Source organism: Dermochelys coriacea, chromosome 10 (assembly GCF_009764565.3).
Source record: "Dermochelys coriacea isolate rDerCor1 chromosome 10, rDerCor1.pri.v4, whole genome shotgun sequence".
NCBI classification, from domain to species: Eukaryota; Metazoa; Chordata; order Testudines; family Dermochelyidae; genus Dermochelys; species Dermochelys coriacea.
The window spans coordinates 35069033-35085817 of record NC_050077.1 but is presented as its reverse complement, the minus strand read 5'-3'; the positions used below and the strand labels follow the sequence as shown (position 1 = coordinate 35085817).

Below are 16785 nucleotides of genomic sequence, written 5' to 3'. Positions count from 1 at the left end.
CATAGCAAAAGGGAGATAGGGATTAATGGGGTGAAATTAACAACAGGGAAATAGAGGCTGTATATATCAGGGCAAACGTCCTCCCTGAACCTGCGGCCTAGACTCCCAAGAGAAATTGGGGATGCCCCTGTATTTATAACTAGCCTGGAGTCAAGACGAGCAAGTATAATAAGGCACAATCATGCATTGATAGGGGGATGTACTCGAAGGCTTAACAGGGATTTGCCATCTCAGGAGTCACAATTAAATGAAACTAAAAACTGTATAGACTAGCAAAGGTGTGACATTTATGAAACAGCATCGGGAGCTAGCAGGATAGATTCCAGGATTCGCTGCCAAGACTAGGAAACAGTCTGCATGCAGCTTGCAAAGCATTCCCCCGTCTCCTCAGGGAGGTGTTTTACTTGCAATAACTCTTTTAAATCAGGAAACAGATCAACAGCCAAACAAACGACTCTTCTTGTTTGGGGGACAGAGGGAGGAGTAGCTCCATTGTTCCATACCATTGTTGAAACATTGCACCCCTCAGTGCTCAGTGTCTCAGAGATGAGGTGAGCCTGTGATTTGTCCAGCACGGTGAGGCGTATCCCTGTCACTGTGAAATCTCTGCCAATCAACTGTTCTAGCAGTCCAAGGTAATGCGGGCGCTCTGAACCCCGAAGGGTTATCCCGGGAAGTATCAGGCAAGTGGTTTGGCAGAGTGTATCAAGCAATGGCAGGTCTGATGATAAAAAATCAAAACACAACAGATGGTTGTTCAACATTTTTAAAAAAAAAAAACCTTCTAAACACCCTCCCCTCCCCCAATCAAACTAAATAACACAAGGATCAGAGGTTCATGCAATGTTATGTTGTGTAGTTGCTTGCAGATATGATTGCTCATCCCAAGATGCTGAACTGGTGTGTGCGTGCATGTACGTGGTGCGTAGATAGTCAGACAGTAGTAATGACCCCATTTTCAGAGACATCATACCAGGACAGCACCTGGTTTATTACATGAGCTACTATTCCATTTAATTTCTTCCAGGCAAACAAATCTGTTAATCCATCTGGTTTCATAATCCAAACATGTCATTCTGATCAGAAGCCATAAAGTTTGGTGTGTTTCATATTTCCCTATGATAAACTACTTTGTTTGTATAGGCAAAAGCTTTGTGGATTTGATGAACAGGAGCCAAAGGGACAGGTTTCTGTGTGTGCAATAGAGTCCTCTAGTGTCCAAGACGTGCATGCAGCATCTGACTTACTAGAAGCACTTACTGTAGTGCCTGATGCTTTAGTGGCCACATGTCCTTGCCTTCTCAGGACAGTCCCACTCTGGAGACTGTCTCAGAAACTGATGTATGGGTGTATTGTGTCAATCCAATATATTTCATTACTCTTCACTCTACTTAGACATCCTCAAAGTAAAGGTGTGACATTTACGAAACAGCACCTGGGAGCTAGCAGGATAGATTCCAGGATTCGCTGCCAAGACTAGGAAACAAAGTGCTGCATGCAGCTTGCAAAGCATTCCCCTGTCTCCTCAGGGAGGTGTTTTACTTACAATAACTCTTTTAAATCAGGAAACAGATCAACAGTTTGGGACCTGTGCTATAAACCTGGCCCTTTCCTACTGTGCAACTACTCAGAAAAAGGTTCTGCATTATGAGAAAGGGCTGGGAACTACTGCCAGGAAAGGCCTGAACTGGAGAGATCCTGATGGTCTCCTCTCAAGCAGCCTTGTCTGATATGCCTTCGCATTTCCCATCTCCCCAAGCTGAAATGTTAGATGGAAAATAGTCACTGATTGAACTATCCCCAGGTGGGAAGGTCAGCAAGCAGCCAGCAGATAGCGGTGCATGGAGCCATCAATTCACCTAGCATGCTCCCCCTTATGCACAGAATTACCAATACCTTATTCCTGCAGTTCCTTGAGAACAATCTGGCACAAGCAGAAGTGACCTGAGGGAGTGAGTAAGGTTAAGGGCTAGGTCTAGTCCTCCACGCTGAGGGATAGTTAAGACCCATGCCTCTGTGCAGCCTGTCCCTTACTTATTAATGTGCAAGGCAGGAAAATGGGCACGGCTGAGAAGATGTGGCCTTAAGTGTGCTTATCATGCTAATGAGGCACATGAGCCCTGATCCAAAGCCCATTGAAGTCCATGGAAAAGGCCTGGCATTCAAGGGGTTAACAGGCCTGAACTACTTTTGAGTAGTTCTTTCCAGCTCCGAACTGTCTCTGCTTTCTGAAAGGACATCAGTACCGACTTTGGCTGCCACCAGATGGTTTGTCTTGCTGGCCAACTAATCAATAGCAGTTTGAGGCCTATAATGAGCAAGCTCTACATATCCTTACCTAGACTATGCTGCTGCTCAGAGCCCAGGAAATTGAGTTGCCTTCTTGTTTCATGTTTTACAATCCTGTGCCGCTTGCTGATTTCCGGTCTGACTATCGGGTCACATTTCATGTTACAAATCTGCAGGAGGGAAGGGGGAAAGGCACATCATGTGATTGGTCTCCCACAGTATTCTTGCCAGCAGGTTAAAAAAGTATGGATTGGATGAATGGACTATAAAGTGGATAGAAAGCTGGCTAGATCATCGGGCTCAGTGGGTAGTGATCAACGGCTCGATGTCTAGTTTGCAGCTGGTATCAAGTGGAGTGCCCCAGGGGTCTGTCCTGTGGCCAGTTTTGTTCAACATCTTCATTAATGATCTGGATGATGGGATGAATTGCACCCTCAGCAAGTTCGCAGATGACACTAAACTGTGGGAAGAGGTAGATATGCTGGAGGGTAGGGACAGGGTCCAGAATGATCTAAACTAATTGGAGGGTTGGGCCAAAAGAAATCTGATGAGTTTCAAACCAGACAAGTGCAAAGTCCTGCACTTAGAATGGAAGAATCCCATGTACTGCTACAGGCTGGGGAACGACTGGCTAAGCGGCAGTTCTGCAGAAAAGGACCGGGGGATTACAGTGGGCGAGAAGCTAGATATGAGTCAACAGTGTGTCCTTGTTGTCAAGAAGGTTAACGGCATATTGGGATGCATTAGTAGGAGCATTGCCAGCAGATCATGGGAAGTGATTATTCCCCTTTATTCGGCACTGGTGAGGCCACATCTGGAGTACTGTGTCCAGTTTTGGGCTCCCCACTACAGAAAGGGTGTGGACAAATTGGAGAGAGTCCAATGGAAAACAATGAAAATGATCTGGGGGCTGGGGCACTTGATTTATGAGGAGAGGTTGAGGGAACTGGGCTTATTTAGTCTGCAGAAGAGAAGAGTGAGGGGGGATTTGATAGCAGCCTTCAACTACCTGAAGGGGGGTTCCAAAGAGGATGGAGCTTAGCTGTTCAGTGGTGGCAGATGACAGAACAAGGAGCAATGGTCTCAAGTTGCAGCGGGGGAGGTTTAGGTTGGATATTAGGGAACACTATTACACTAGGAGGTTGGTGAAGCACTGGAATGCGTTACCTAGGGAGATGGTGGAATCTCCAGCCTTAGAGGTTTTTAAGGCCCGGCTTGACAAAGGTCTGGGATGATTTAGTTGGTGTTGGTCCTGCGTTGAGCAGGGGGTTGGACTAGATGACCTCCTGAGGTCTCTTCCAATCCTAATCTTCCATGATTCTGTAATCAGGATGGGTGAAGCTTTGTGAACAGCAATTCAGAAAAGCTGTGAAGTGTTTTGTCAGAATGTTGCATACACCTGTAATTGCCAGCCTATGAAAGACCCAGTCATGTAGTCGGGAGCTGAAGGAACGCTCTGCATGCATTACCCCTTCTTTGTGGTTAAATCAGGACGGCGCCCTGTTATCCTTTTAAAGATCCTGCTTCCAAAATCCTTTCCCAGGCCAGACTCTCTAGTCTCTAAGAATCAACCCACTGGCATAATGGTAGCATTTCTAGCTCCCCAACTCTTTGGATGCGAGGATCATACTGGAAAATAAAATCAGAATAGCTACCAGGAAAGTAAAGGCTTCTCATTTCATTTTAACTACAGGCAGCCTAAATTGTTTTTCACTGGTGGATTAAGTTCCTGACAGCCTAAACCATTTATCCCTTGCAGTGCTGGTACATATGACAGGTAAAGGGCCCCACTGTTTAAGATGGTGCCATTATAGGAATAGCTTGCGTGGAGATATGTTGTATGTCCTAGGGATTGGTACCATCCTTTTGCAGCTACAAGCAAAGAAAGGGTCCATCTAACACAGTCTTTAAGCACTGGATTCTCCCCTCCTCCCTCTTGCCTTTTCCTGCCTCTCAACCTTTATGACACTGGCTAATTCCCAGGTGTGCACGTCCTACAGGACTGATCTGGGGTTTATGTGAGGCCCCCAGGATGGGGAAGAGGGAGCGTTTGTGGTCACTGAGAGGCAGGTCATGTTGGGACTTTCATGAGGAGCTAGTTTGGACTTTCCTAACCAACCCACTTTCTTGATGTGACCTATCTCTCCCCGAGGCTGTGTCTGTGTGGCTCTCTCCTTTAGGCTGGGAAAGGCAGAGCACGGGCAGGAGGTGGGAAGAGCCAGCATGAAGGCATAATGGGGAGTTGGGGACAATGGGGAAACAGTAGGAGCTCCTGCTAGAAGAGGGGAGAGGTTGCTGATAAGTGTCTTTGTTCTCAGTCACAGATTCATAGATTCCAAGGCCAGAAGGAACCACTGTGATCATCCAGTCTGGCCTTCTTGTCTAGCCTATCCCTCTGTGGCAGGCACTAACAATGTGTTGTCTGTAATGTTTTCAGGACAGATGCATTTGGGAGAAAGTGTTGTTTATGAAAGTGAAGGCTAGCAGCTAGTCCCGACATAACCTAGCCAATCACTGTACAGGCTTCCACTGCACAAGTCTACCATTACATGTCCTCCCGGCCAGCAGCCCTTTGTGATCCTCTACTTCTCAGCCCCTGAGCCCCCTCACAGCTCTGCCAGCACACATCACCCCTGATCTGCAGCCCCCTGGCTATTGCAGTCCTAAGATCTCACACAGCTGTGTCTGTGCATCTAAGTTTGGGCCCCACAGAGCTATTTCAGAGGCTGAAACTCTTCTGAACAGAGACTGCAGATGATTGCAGACCGCATGGTGGATCTGGATAAATGCCCATGCCAGACAGAACCATCGCATTGATTTTAATTTATTTCCTTAATCCCATGTGAACCCTTTGCTTTTGAGGTGGATGGTTAGTGCAACAATTCATTGTAAAACCTAGCCCTTTGATGCCTTGTTTTCCCATCTCCAAGCACTCCCTGAATAGGACGTGTTCAGGCTAATCTCAGGCTAGGGGAGTCTCTCTGTCTGTGCACGGAGCTCTTGCTTTTCTATATTCCCCAAGGTATTTGTGTGTCTTTCTTGAAGGTTTAGTGTCTCTCGTTTCCCACTGCTTTATGTCCTTTACTCTTGAGGCCTTACATCACAGCTAACACCTTCCCAGTCAGGGAGGACTGGACAGGACTCTTTTTACAGCCCATCAGTTACACTCCTTAGTTGGTAGGCAAGGTTGCTGGAGTGGGCCTGAATATATCCTCTGGACAGAAGCTGGCAAGGATTTCTGAGGCACCTACAACCTTTGTATATAAGAGCAAACTAAGTGCGTTGCCTCTGCAACACTCCCAGCTCATCCCAATCTCACCAGCAAGAGGCTGGGAGCAGAAAGATAGTTCATACAGGTGTTTTATTCTAAATACTCCATATATGGAAAGAGGAGAAGGCTCTCCCATGTCATGTACTGCATGCAATTTGAAGAACCAGGGTTTCACCTGGCTTTCATTTGCTCCTTCCCCAATGCAAGCCTGGTTCTCCACCCATGCATTCAACATTGAATCTACTATGAAATGGAATGGGATGGAGACGACTGGGTTTTTGTTCTAGGATGAGGCTCCTTATCCCCCAGGTGTTATATATTCTAACAGGGTCCTCCAGCACAGTGTTTCTTGCAAGACAACCACCCAGAGAAGTATTTCTTACCAACTAAATGTTTACCAAGTATTTTTCTTCCCATCTGTTTTGCAAATGGGATTTTCTTGAAATTCATGTGGCTCAGGGAAAGCCCTGGGAAAAAATCCTTCTTCCACCTCATTCCCTGCAGCTTTCTGTGGCTCTGTGCAATTGTATGGTGATGGGGCAGGAGGACTGGGAGAATGCCATAACACTTTAATTAGGTTCCTCAGTATTGTGCCTCAAGAAAAGCCCTGGAGCATGATTTTCAGAAGTGCTGCACACCTCCATGTCTAACTCATGTTGATGGGAGCTGCAGATGCTCAGTAGCTTGGCAAATCAGACTCGTTTTCTACCCACTGCATGTTGGAGAGGCTGGATTGCTGCTGTCTGTGGCTCTTGTTGCCAGTGAGCCACTTCAGAAACACCCCTGTTGACTCAGTTGGGGAATCCTGGTTCTAAAGCTTCAGACCAGAGCACTCGTGTTTGCTCAGTGTAACTGGCCTCAAATCCAGTTTAGAAAAACCAGTCAGATACTCTGGGTCAGCTTATGTTAGCACCCTATGACAGGAATCATGGAATCGGAGGACTGGAAGGGACCTCAAGAAGTCATTTGGTCCAGTCCCCTGCACTCATGGCAGGACTAAGTATTATCTAGACCAGGGGTCTCAAACACATGGCCCACGGAGTTATATTCTGTGGCCCTCATAGGCGCCGACTCTATCGGCAGCCAAGCTCCCCTCCCCACCATGCGCGCCATGTACCCCGCTCCTCCACCTACCTCCCAGCACTTCCCGCAGCCAAACAGAGGGAAGCGGGAGGAGCAGGGATGCGGCGCGCTCAGGGGAGGAGGTGGAGAAGAGACGGGGCCGGGGCGGGGATTTGGGAAAGGGGTTGGAAAAGGGGCAGGGAGTGGAAGGAGCTAGGGCGGGGACTTTGGGGAAAGGATTGGAATGGGGGTGGGGAAGGGGTGGGAAGAGGTGGGGCAGGGGTGGGGCCTCATGGACTAGATGAGCAGTCTGAGGTATGAAGTTCAGCATGTATGATTCTTTGCTGTGAGTAGTTGGGAAGAATGTTTGTTAAAAGGGGTAATGTATTTTGTATGAATAGTTACTTTAAAAAGTTCCTGCCATTACAGCTATGTTGATAGACTGTTAGTGTAGATAATCATCAGTATTACTGACCACATAAGAAATAGTTACAAGTGTTTATATTTTATTAAAACCCCTCTTCATATTACAGTTTTAAAAAAGTGAATACATTGACTTTTAATAGCATACTATAATACTCTTCATTTTTTCATTTTTGACTATACTTTTGTATTGTTGTATGAAAAGGTTTCAGTGATGCGGTCCTCGGGCCAATGTACTAGTCCTCATGTGGCCCTCATGGTGATTTGAGTTTGAGATCCCTGATCTAGACCATCCCCGACAGGTGTTAGTCTAACCTGCTCTTAAAAATCTCCAATGATGGAGATTCCACAACCTCCCTAGGCAATTTATTCCAGTGCTTAACCATCCTGACAGGTAGGAGTTTTTCCTAATGTCCAACCAAAACCTCCCTTGCTGCAATTTAAGCCCATTGCTTCTTGTGCTATCCTCAGAGATTAAGGAGAACAGTTTTTCTCCCTCATCCTTGTGACCTTTTATGTACTTGAAAAGTGTTATCATGTCCCCCCTCAGTCTTCTCTTCTCCAGACTAAACAAACCCAATTCTTCAAATGTTTCCTCATAAGTCATGTTTTCCAGACCTTTCATCATTTTTGTTGCTCTCTTGTGGGCTTTCTCCAATTTGTCCATATTTTTTCTGAAATGTGGCACCCAGAACTGGACAAAATACTCATTGAGGTCTAATCAGTGCAGAGTAGAGTGGAAGAATTACTTCTTGTGTCTTGCTTACTGTTAACACATCCCAGAATGATGTTTGCTTTTTTTGCAACAGTGTTACATTATTGACTCATTTAGCTTGTGATCCAGTAAGAACCCCAGATCCCTTTCTGTAGTATTCATTCCCAGGCAGTCATTTCCCCATTTTGTATGTGTGCAACTGATTGTTCCTTCCTAAGTGGAGTACTTTGCATTTGTCCTTATTGAATTTCATCCTATTTACTTCAGACCAGTTCTCCAGTTTGTCCAGATCATTTTGAATTATAATTCTATCTTCCAAAGCACTTTCAACCCCTCCCAGTTTGGTATAGTCCACAAACTTTATAAGTGTGATATCTATGCCATTATCTAAATCATTGATGAAGATATTGAACCGAACCAGACCCAGGACCGAACCCTGAAAGACCTCACTCTATATGCCCTTCCAGCTTGACTGTTAACCACTGATAACTCCTCTCTGGGAACGGTTTTCCAACCAGTTATGCACCCACCTTATAGCAACTCCATCTAGGTTGTATTTCCCTAGTTTGCTTATGAGAAGGTAATGCGCGACAGTATTAAAAGCTTTACTACAGTCAATGCTTAGGTAGACAGAAAAGGCACCCATAGGCGGGGCACCAGAACAGAGAGAGCCAGGGGACCATGCCCCCCTCCACTTTTTACTGCCATAAGGGTGAACAATGGGGGAAGGGGTGGAGAGGAGCAAGTGGGGGGAGGGGTCTTGGGGGGAATGGGTGGTGCAAGGGCGGGAGCTCAAGGAGAATGGTCAGTGCAAGGGTGGGAACGAGGGTGCAGCGGGGAAGAGGCCATGCGAGGGCAGGAGCTCAAGGGGAATAGGCGGTGCGAGGGTGGGAACGAGGGCACAGGGGGAAGGGGCAGTGCAAGGGTGGGAGCTCAAGAGGAATAGGCGGTGTGAGGGTGGGAATGAGGGCACAGGGGAAGGAGTGGTGCGAGGGTGGGAGCGAGGGCACGGGGGGAAGGGGTGGTGCGAGGGCGGGAGCTCTAGGGGAATGGGCGGTGCGAGGGTGGGAGCGAGGGTGCGGGGGGAAGGGTCAGTGCGAGGGCCGGAACTCTAGGGGAACGGGTGGTGCGAGGCTGCGAGGGGAAGGGGCAGTGCAAGGGTGGGAGCTCAAGAGGAATAGGCGGTGCGAGGGTGAGAACAAGAGCACGGGGGGAAGGGGCGGTACGAGGGCGGGAGCGAGGGCACGGGGGAAGGGGTGGTGTGAGGGCGGGAGCTCTAGGGGAATGGGTGGTGCGAGAGTGGGAGCAAGGGCGCAGGGGGAAGGGGCGGTGTAAGGAGGGGGCCTCGGGGGAAAGGGCAGTGCAAGGGTGGGAGCTTAGGGGAAAGGGGCGATGCAAGGGTGAGGGCTCAGGGGAAAGAGGCAGTGCAGGGGGGCAGGGACACAGTTCAGGTGCCTTTGGCCATCCCACTTTTAGTGTACTTCCACCGCTCCTGCCCATAGGGAATATAAAAGAGGAAGAGGATCAGAGTCCTGGGGTACTAGGGCCACAATTATTGCTCTGATAGAGCAGGACATTCTTCAGGACAGGGCAGAATCCTACCTCTTCTTCCTTTAGCACCCGGCAATCGGCACAGCACAGCCCTTCTGGAAAAAACAACTTCATATCTTGGACAGCAGCGTGATAGGATCTGGAGCCTGACAGACAGACATAAGGAGAGGATTCTATCAGGCCAGGAATTAAACATTCTTTAGGCTCACACTCATCTACCTGCAGGACTGGTGGCGTGCAACTTACTGAAGTAATTGATTTAAAGGGCAGCTGTTATATACAGACACCGCAAACATCTAAAACCATGATATTTACATTTGCTTCATTGTCTTCTTGGTATTTTGATTTTGCTTTATTATTTCTCAGCTTGTTCTTCATACAAAACAAGACTCCTTTCATTTCCTAGCAGGGTAATAATGGGAATCATTTGAGGTAATCAGTGAAACAGTTCACACTGCGGTGACAATCCACTACCATGGCTCCCATGCTGTCTAGATCACATCAGTCAGGTGTTATTGGATGGGAGGGAGCTACTAATGATCTCAGTAACACTGGTGGTGATAACTTACAGTAGCATAACTTAGAACAGAATTTGGCCCTTTCTTTCCCTTTAAATATCAGCCGCTCCCAGAGGGAATGAGCATCATAGCTGTCATCATCACAAGCACCACTACAACAGGTAGTTACTGGGAACACAGCTGGGATAGTCACTCTGTTATTACTTTAGTGGCTCAGTATTTTCATCAATAGGCACAGCTCAGACACGAGGCAAAATGTGTTGTTTAATCTTGCCCCACTCTGCACCTCTGATGATGTCAGGATTTTGGAGAGTGGGACAATATGGGTGGGGGGGATACAAGGGGAGGAGGATAGACTTGTGATTAAAGCACAGGACTGGGAGGCAGGAGGTCTGGGTCCCAATCCTGGATGTGACACTAACAGACTGGAGAGGTGCTGGGAAAGTCATTTAACCACCACATGCCTCAGTTTCCCCTTCTGCAAAATAGGAATAATGAGATTTTCGTACAGCACAGGAGTGCTATGAGGCTGTATTTACATTGCTTGGAAGACACTGGAGAAAGAAACATTATTCCCCTGGACTGGAATTCAAGCAGACTGTCGATATGTCGGGACAGACCCATGATCCTGGGATGCAACAGTTCACTGCACCAAAGCCTGCTACCCTCTGGAGAGTGGTCACCATTGCAGGCTGCACAGACTCAAAATATGAATATTAATTTGTGGTACAATAACTCCCGGAGTCTTCAGTCAGTACAGACATAACGTGAGAGACAGCCCTGGCCCCAGCAGTTTATAATATAATGATCACCGGTGCGCAAGTCATGCTGCCAGTTGCAGAGCCCTTAGGCCTGATTTGCCGTTGCCCTACACCTTGTGAAAGTCATTTAAACCTCTGCAGAGTGGGTGTAAAATGCTCCCAAATCAGAACAGGAGACTTTTCCAGCCCCTTTGCACAATTGTAAATGATCACACAAGATGCAGGGCCACAAGGCATTAGATACCCTTGGACCTTGGTGTGGAAAAAGAAGGTCCAGAAAAGAAGGAAGTGGTACAGGCTGGTCAACTACTAGTATTAAAACTGCATGGCTCAGTTTGGTGCTATCAGCAGAATTCTAGCTGTGTGTTTTGCTTGATTTTTCTTGACTACTCTAGGGACTGCTGCTATGGGAGGAAACCACACAATTAGTGTCTGCTCCAGTTTGGTAAGAAGACATCTGGCAGGGAGCCAGAAATTTTGCCTTTGTCTGGAGCAAACATAAGGGCACTTGGTGTTTTTTCATATGGCAAAGAAATCTTCTTGGATAATTCCCTCTTGATCGCTGATCGGTCCATGCTGAATACTGCTCTTCCTCCTCAATGTGTCTTCAAGCGCTTTTTCCTTGCATGGAGGAGGGGTATGATGAACTGATGAATGCCCTGTTTCCAAAGATGGACTGTTTCTTGGCACAGCAGGTTGGACCCTGCCCTGCCTTGACAAATTACAGAGTACACTGTCAACAGCTGTATTGCCTTCCCTGGAACGTGTGGAAGGAAGATGTTATATGCCAGCCAAATTAGTTTCAGCTCCAGTACACTGGTGTGTAATCTGGTGTCTACATACAGGTGTACACCGATTGTGGGTGTCAACTTGCTCAGCTATGTGACTGAGGAAATGGATGGGACTAGTGATTCTAAGGGACCCTTCTGCAGACATTGTATGGGCTGTGTGATCTTTTGAGGAATAAGCACTCTGGGGCCAAACCATCAGCTGATGTAAATCAGCGTGAACTCATAGGAGATACACTGATAGGAAATACACTGATTTTCTGAAATACTTTGACCTTTTTGAACCATGCCTGACGAGGTCTCATTCACAGAGTTTTCAGGATATGCAAATCTATCAACCTGTTAGGAACAAGAGAAGTGGGGTTTTCAGGATGGGTTTGCGCTAATTAAACAGTTCTGAGTATTTCTTCAAATCTTTCAGGCAGGTAAATCCTAATCTTCAGTTACTCCCATGGATGGGATTGTCTGAGTGGAAGTGGAGACGGATTTCTCTTGGTTTATCCATAAACTCAAGGACTGGAATAGTGAACAACTCTTGAAGGATGAACTACATTCCTTGAGGCATCTGTATAGAGGAAGATGTGGATTCTCTCTCTTTGCAAGGGAGCTGCTGTCGGAACAAGGCAGTTGGTAAATACTGTGTATGTAACAGAAAGGCCAAACAATAGAACTCTCTACTGGCGCAGATCCTGTTGGATGCAAAAAAGATACTTCCCATCTGTAAGCTGGCCGGATGGATGGATGGAAGTATGAGTCTTTGAAGTAGAGAGCGGCAAGCCACCCTTATGAATTTAGAAAAGCTCTGAAGGAGACTGTCATCATCCTGACCTTGAACATGCAGATCAATCTGCTGAGTGCCCTCAAGTCCAGCATGGAGAGGGATGGGGAAGGAGGGTGATTTGGTGACATGGAGTGGAACTAAACAGAAAAACCTAATTAACCTAACGGGGATAGAGAATGGTACCTATGGAACCAAAATCCATGTGCCTTCTAAAGCTTACTGATTTATTTTAACAAATTTATTTAAGCATAAGCTTTAAATAAATTTGTTAGTCTCTAAGGTGCCACAAGTCCTCCTTTTCTTTTTGTGGATACAGACTAACACAGCTGCTGCTCTGAAACCTGATTTATTTTAAAAACTACTCATGTGTCTAATATCTGATTTAGCTATTTGAATGACAACCAACTCCAACTAGGGAGAAAGACGAGAAGACCACAGAGTTGAAAGTCAAGAGATCAAAGGGAATTCTGACTTACCACTTTGGTGGCTTTGGCCAGAACCGAGACTGCAATGGGGCCATGCCTGTTTATACATCTCTACTAGAATTCTGCACAGCCACTGTACAACAGCCAAAGCTTTCCATAGGCTTCTGGACTTTGGTGCAGTGTGGAGGAGCCTCCCAAGGGTTGCTCTAGGCTGACAACGCTTGAAGAAATAGTAGCAGTGTATATTTGTTTCCCTTGGCATATGTGAGTCCCTTAAACAAATTTTTCTTAACTTGGAGACCCACCGTAAAATCCATTTTGGACTGAGCTGGCACCGTACTGAGCCCTCCAAAAGCATGGGTCTAATGTTTGAGCCAGCGTAGGGTCCTCTGGCCCCAATAAGTCTACCAGCTTTTTTACAGAATTCTGTCTCTGCAGGCACAACACAAGGGAGGAACCAGAGGTGAGGTAGCTGCAGTGAGCTTCCAAAATTGCAGGCTCCTGAAAAGAAAAGCGGGGAGAGAAAGAGATTACACTGATTCCTGTTGAGTATTAGATACACCTGGCAAACTTCCAATGGCTAACAACATCCATACCATAAGCAAACACACTGGTCAATCTTCCCTGCTTCCTGTCCTCTGTACACTATAAATGGCCATAATCTCTCTAGACAGAGCTGTCACAATATCCTCCCAAGATCACCAAACCAGTATATGTGCACTTGCAGCCCACTGGACAGTGTATGTTACATGGCCCACTCTGCACCCGATCCTCAGAGAATATGAGTCTGTTACAGCACCAGTTAGGGACCCATGTCTGTTTAGCTCAAGCTGTAGCAGCTTTCACTTTTAGCTCTGGAAGCCCCTGGTTCAATCCAACATGGCAGCTTTAACACACACACACACATACATACATACATAGGTCTAGTGGTGTTTTAAGATAAATCCTCTGGAAGAACCAAAACAAAACCCGGTTTCCCTGAGGATGTTATAATATTCCACTCTGGCATATGTGGTCCATGGCCGCACACATCCTCAGTTCAGGGAATATGGATAGGGAGAGAAGGAGTTAATTCATGGCTGGTAAGGAACACAATTTGCTACAATGCAGCTTAGACATCATTTTCAACCCTTGTAAACATCTGGAGAAAACTCCCTTTCCAGCTAATAGTGAGCATTCCCCAGTGGAAAATACAGTGTGTATATAAATCTCCCCACTGTATTTTCCACTGCATGCATCTGATGAAGTGAGCTGTGGCTCATGAAAGCTTATGCTCAAATAAATTTGTTAGTCTCTAAGGTGCCACAAGTACTCCTTTTCTTTTTACTGTAACAAGAGTGATCAGGTAAGGTGAGCTATTACCAGCAGGAGAGCGGGGGGGGGGGGGGCTTTTGTAGTGATAATCAAGGTGGGCCATTTCCAGCAGTTGACAAGAACATGAGAGGAACAGTAGGGCGGGGGGGAATAAATATTGGGAAATAGTTTTACTTTGTGTAATGACCCATCCACTCCCAGTCTTTGTTCAAGCCTAAATTAATTGTATCCAGTTTGCAAATTAATTCCAATTCAGCAGTCTCTTGTTGGAGTCTGGAATAAAGACTGGGAGTGGATGGGTCATTACACAAAGTAGAACTATTTCCCCATGTTTATTCCCCCTCTCCTCCCGCCCGCCCTACTATTCCTCAGACATTCTTGTTAACTGCTGGAAATGGCCCACCTTGATTATCACTACAAAAGGTTTTTTTTCTCTCCTGTTGGTAATAGCTCACCTTACCTGATCACTCTCGTTACAGTGTGTATGGTAACACTCATTGTTTCATGTTCTCTGTGTATATAAAATCTCCCCACTGTATTTTCTACTGCATGCATCCGATGAAGTGAGATGTAGCCTATGAAAGCTTATGCTCAAATAAATTTGTTAGTCTCTAAGGTGCCACAAGTCCTCCTTTTCTTTTTGCGGATACAGACTAACACAGCTACTCTACTCTGAAACCTGAAAATATATATAGAAAAACTTCACAGGGCTGTGCTGTGATAAAAAAGTGCTGTTGAGCACTGGCGGAAGAATTTTAACAACACAGAATATATTTCAATTTTTCGAATCAAGAATTTCAGAGTGCATTTCAATTTTTTCAAAAATGTGTTTCTGTTTCATCGAGTGAAACAGATGCATTTTTCATTTTTTGGAAATGTTTGATAGAAATTTGTTTATCAAGGATATTATCCAGAGCATTATCTAAATGTCACTAGCAAATTACAAATGCTGATATCCATTTCAATACCTGTTTCAAACATGTTTGATAAAAATGTTGATAAAATTTTCAATTAAAATGTCACAAAAGACTTTTAGCAAAAGAATATTTTTAGGATAACAGAATTTTACAATTTTTTTCATACAATAAAGGTAATTTCTCAATGAAAAAACATCCCGTTTGAAAACTTTTTAACAGTGCTAATGCTATTATTTTAAAGTTATGAAAAAAAAGCCAGTACAAATGCCAGTGCAGGGAATCTAGATTTATTGTCTTGCAATGGCTCCCTAGCAAATGTGTTTCATTTTCAGGTGATGTTTCTAACTACTGACACTGAAAACTCACGCTGGGACCAGATAATCAAGTTGGCTTCTTTCCTTCTAGTGCACCGCCACTGGTAGTAAAGGTTCTATAGGCCAAACAGTGCCCTCATTTACTCCCATGAAACCTCACAGTCTGCAATGTGCCTTGTGCAGCACATGTGTAACTGATTGGAACTTAGTAAACAATTCCCTCAAGGCACAAGAAAGATCAGAATCCAGCTGTGTGTTGGCTCTGCAGGCCTAGCAGGACTAAAAAGCAGCAAAATCTTTCCTCCCATCCCCCAAAGTCTGAATAGAGGATTCTGAATCTACACAAGGAATAGATCTAAAGAATGAAGAGGTACAATTTGTGCCTACTGTAGTCATCTGAGTGCAGAACCACACTCATTAGGTTGGGGCTTAGATCTGAAGAAGAACTTCAGCTCTGTTGATTTGGCCTTCATGTTCATTTTTAGATTAACATTACTATGGACCCTGAATCTTCAGATAAAAAGTACTATTGTAACTAATGTGATTAGAAAACCACAGCAAACATTTGTATCATGTGCCATTCGCCAAAAGTTACTAAGAATGAGAGGTTACTCACCTGTCCAGGAACTGGAGTTCCTTGAGATGGATGCTCCATGAGAGAATGTGCACACCCATTTAGTCAGCAGTGCTCATGGGTCTATGCCTGCACTCTTACAACTCTTTGTGCTCCAGTACAAAGGCCTGCCACTGCTCCAGTTCCTTCTCAACTTCGAAGCCCAGCAGGACTCCGAAGCTGAGGGGAAAGGAAAGCAGTTGGTGGAGTACCCACAGGGACAAAAAATCTTGAAGAAGTCCAGTCACTGTAGAAAGCAAGTAACCTCTCTTCTTTGAGTTACTATCCCTATGGGTGCTCCACGTCAGGGAATTTATGAGTAGTATCTCAGCACAGAGGAAGGTGCTGAGCAGGTGACTCAGAACAGGCTTGAAAACAGATTCACTAAAGCTTTTCTTTAGGTCTTGAAAAGCCTTGAAATAATCTGTGTAAGATGGCAGAGGAGGCAGAGCTGCCTTGTCTCGACAGGAGGAGGACTGTTGTGTCTCCTCCTCTACCCTTAAGTCCTGTTTCTCCAGAGACTTTTCTTGAGGAAGAGAGTCCTGAAGTGCTGATGGCTGTTGATCTTCACAGGTCATTTTGCATGAGGGCACCCTGTAGAGCTGGTCATCGTAAGGGGCCCAAGGGTTCCATAAGGCCTACTGAGGGGGGGCATAAAGGAAAGGAATGGGACCCAGGGATTTTCCTATCAAAGGTGATGGGTCATATGCTGACTGGTTACAGGGGTCTCAAAGGAGGAGTCTGGAATTCGAAAGGGATGGAATCCTAAATGGAGGCTGAGTCCAAGGAAATGTCCTCTCCTGTCTCCAGTGGAGAAGTTAAAGGTGCCACTACTCATGCTTGGATGAGTACAGGGGACTGAGGAGAGATGGGCAGCCATGTTGTAACCAACAGATTAATCTTTGATTAATGATCAAATCTGATCATTAATCAGTGCTGGAGGGCATGCCGGTTCTAGTGGGCACTGGTGGGAAATCCCCCACATACTCTTCAACAGAGGGGATTAGGGATCTTCCATAACCCAGAGGTCCTCATGAGAGAGG

At 45.8% G+C, this 16785-nt stretch overlaps 1 protein-coding gene across 2 annotated transcripts in view; it reads right to left on the bottom strand.

The window, feature by feature from the left end:
- The window catches only part of DNAAF8 (dynein axonemal assembly factor 8), a 152847-nt gene that overhangs the window by 3738 nt on the left and 132324 nt on the right, over nt 1-16785 (bottom strand). For both annotated transcript variants that reach the window (XM_043493524.1, XM_038420719.2), the window contains 4 exons: nt 12890-13085; nt 9363-9457; nt 2339-2459; nt 504-721 (listed from right to left, as the gene is read on the bottom strand). In XM_043493524.1, coding sequence (XP_043349459.1) covers nt 504-721; nt 2339-2459; nt 9363-9457; nt 12890-13085 — 630 coding nt within the window. The remainder of the gene's footprint in view (nt 1-503; nt 722-2338; nt 2460-9362; nt 9458-12889; nt 13086-16785) is intronic.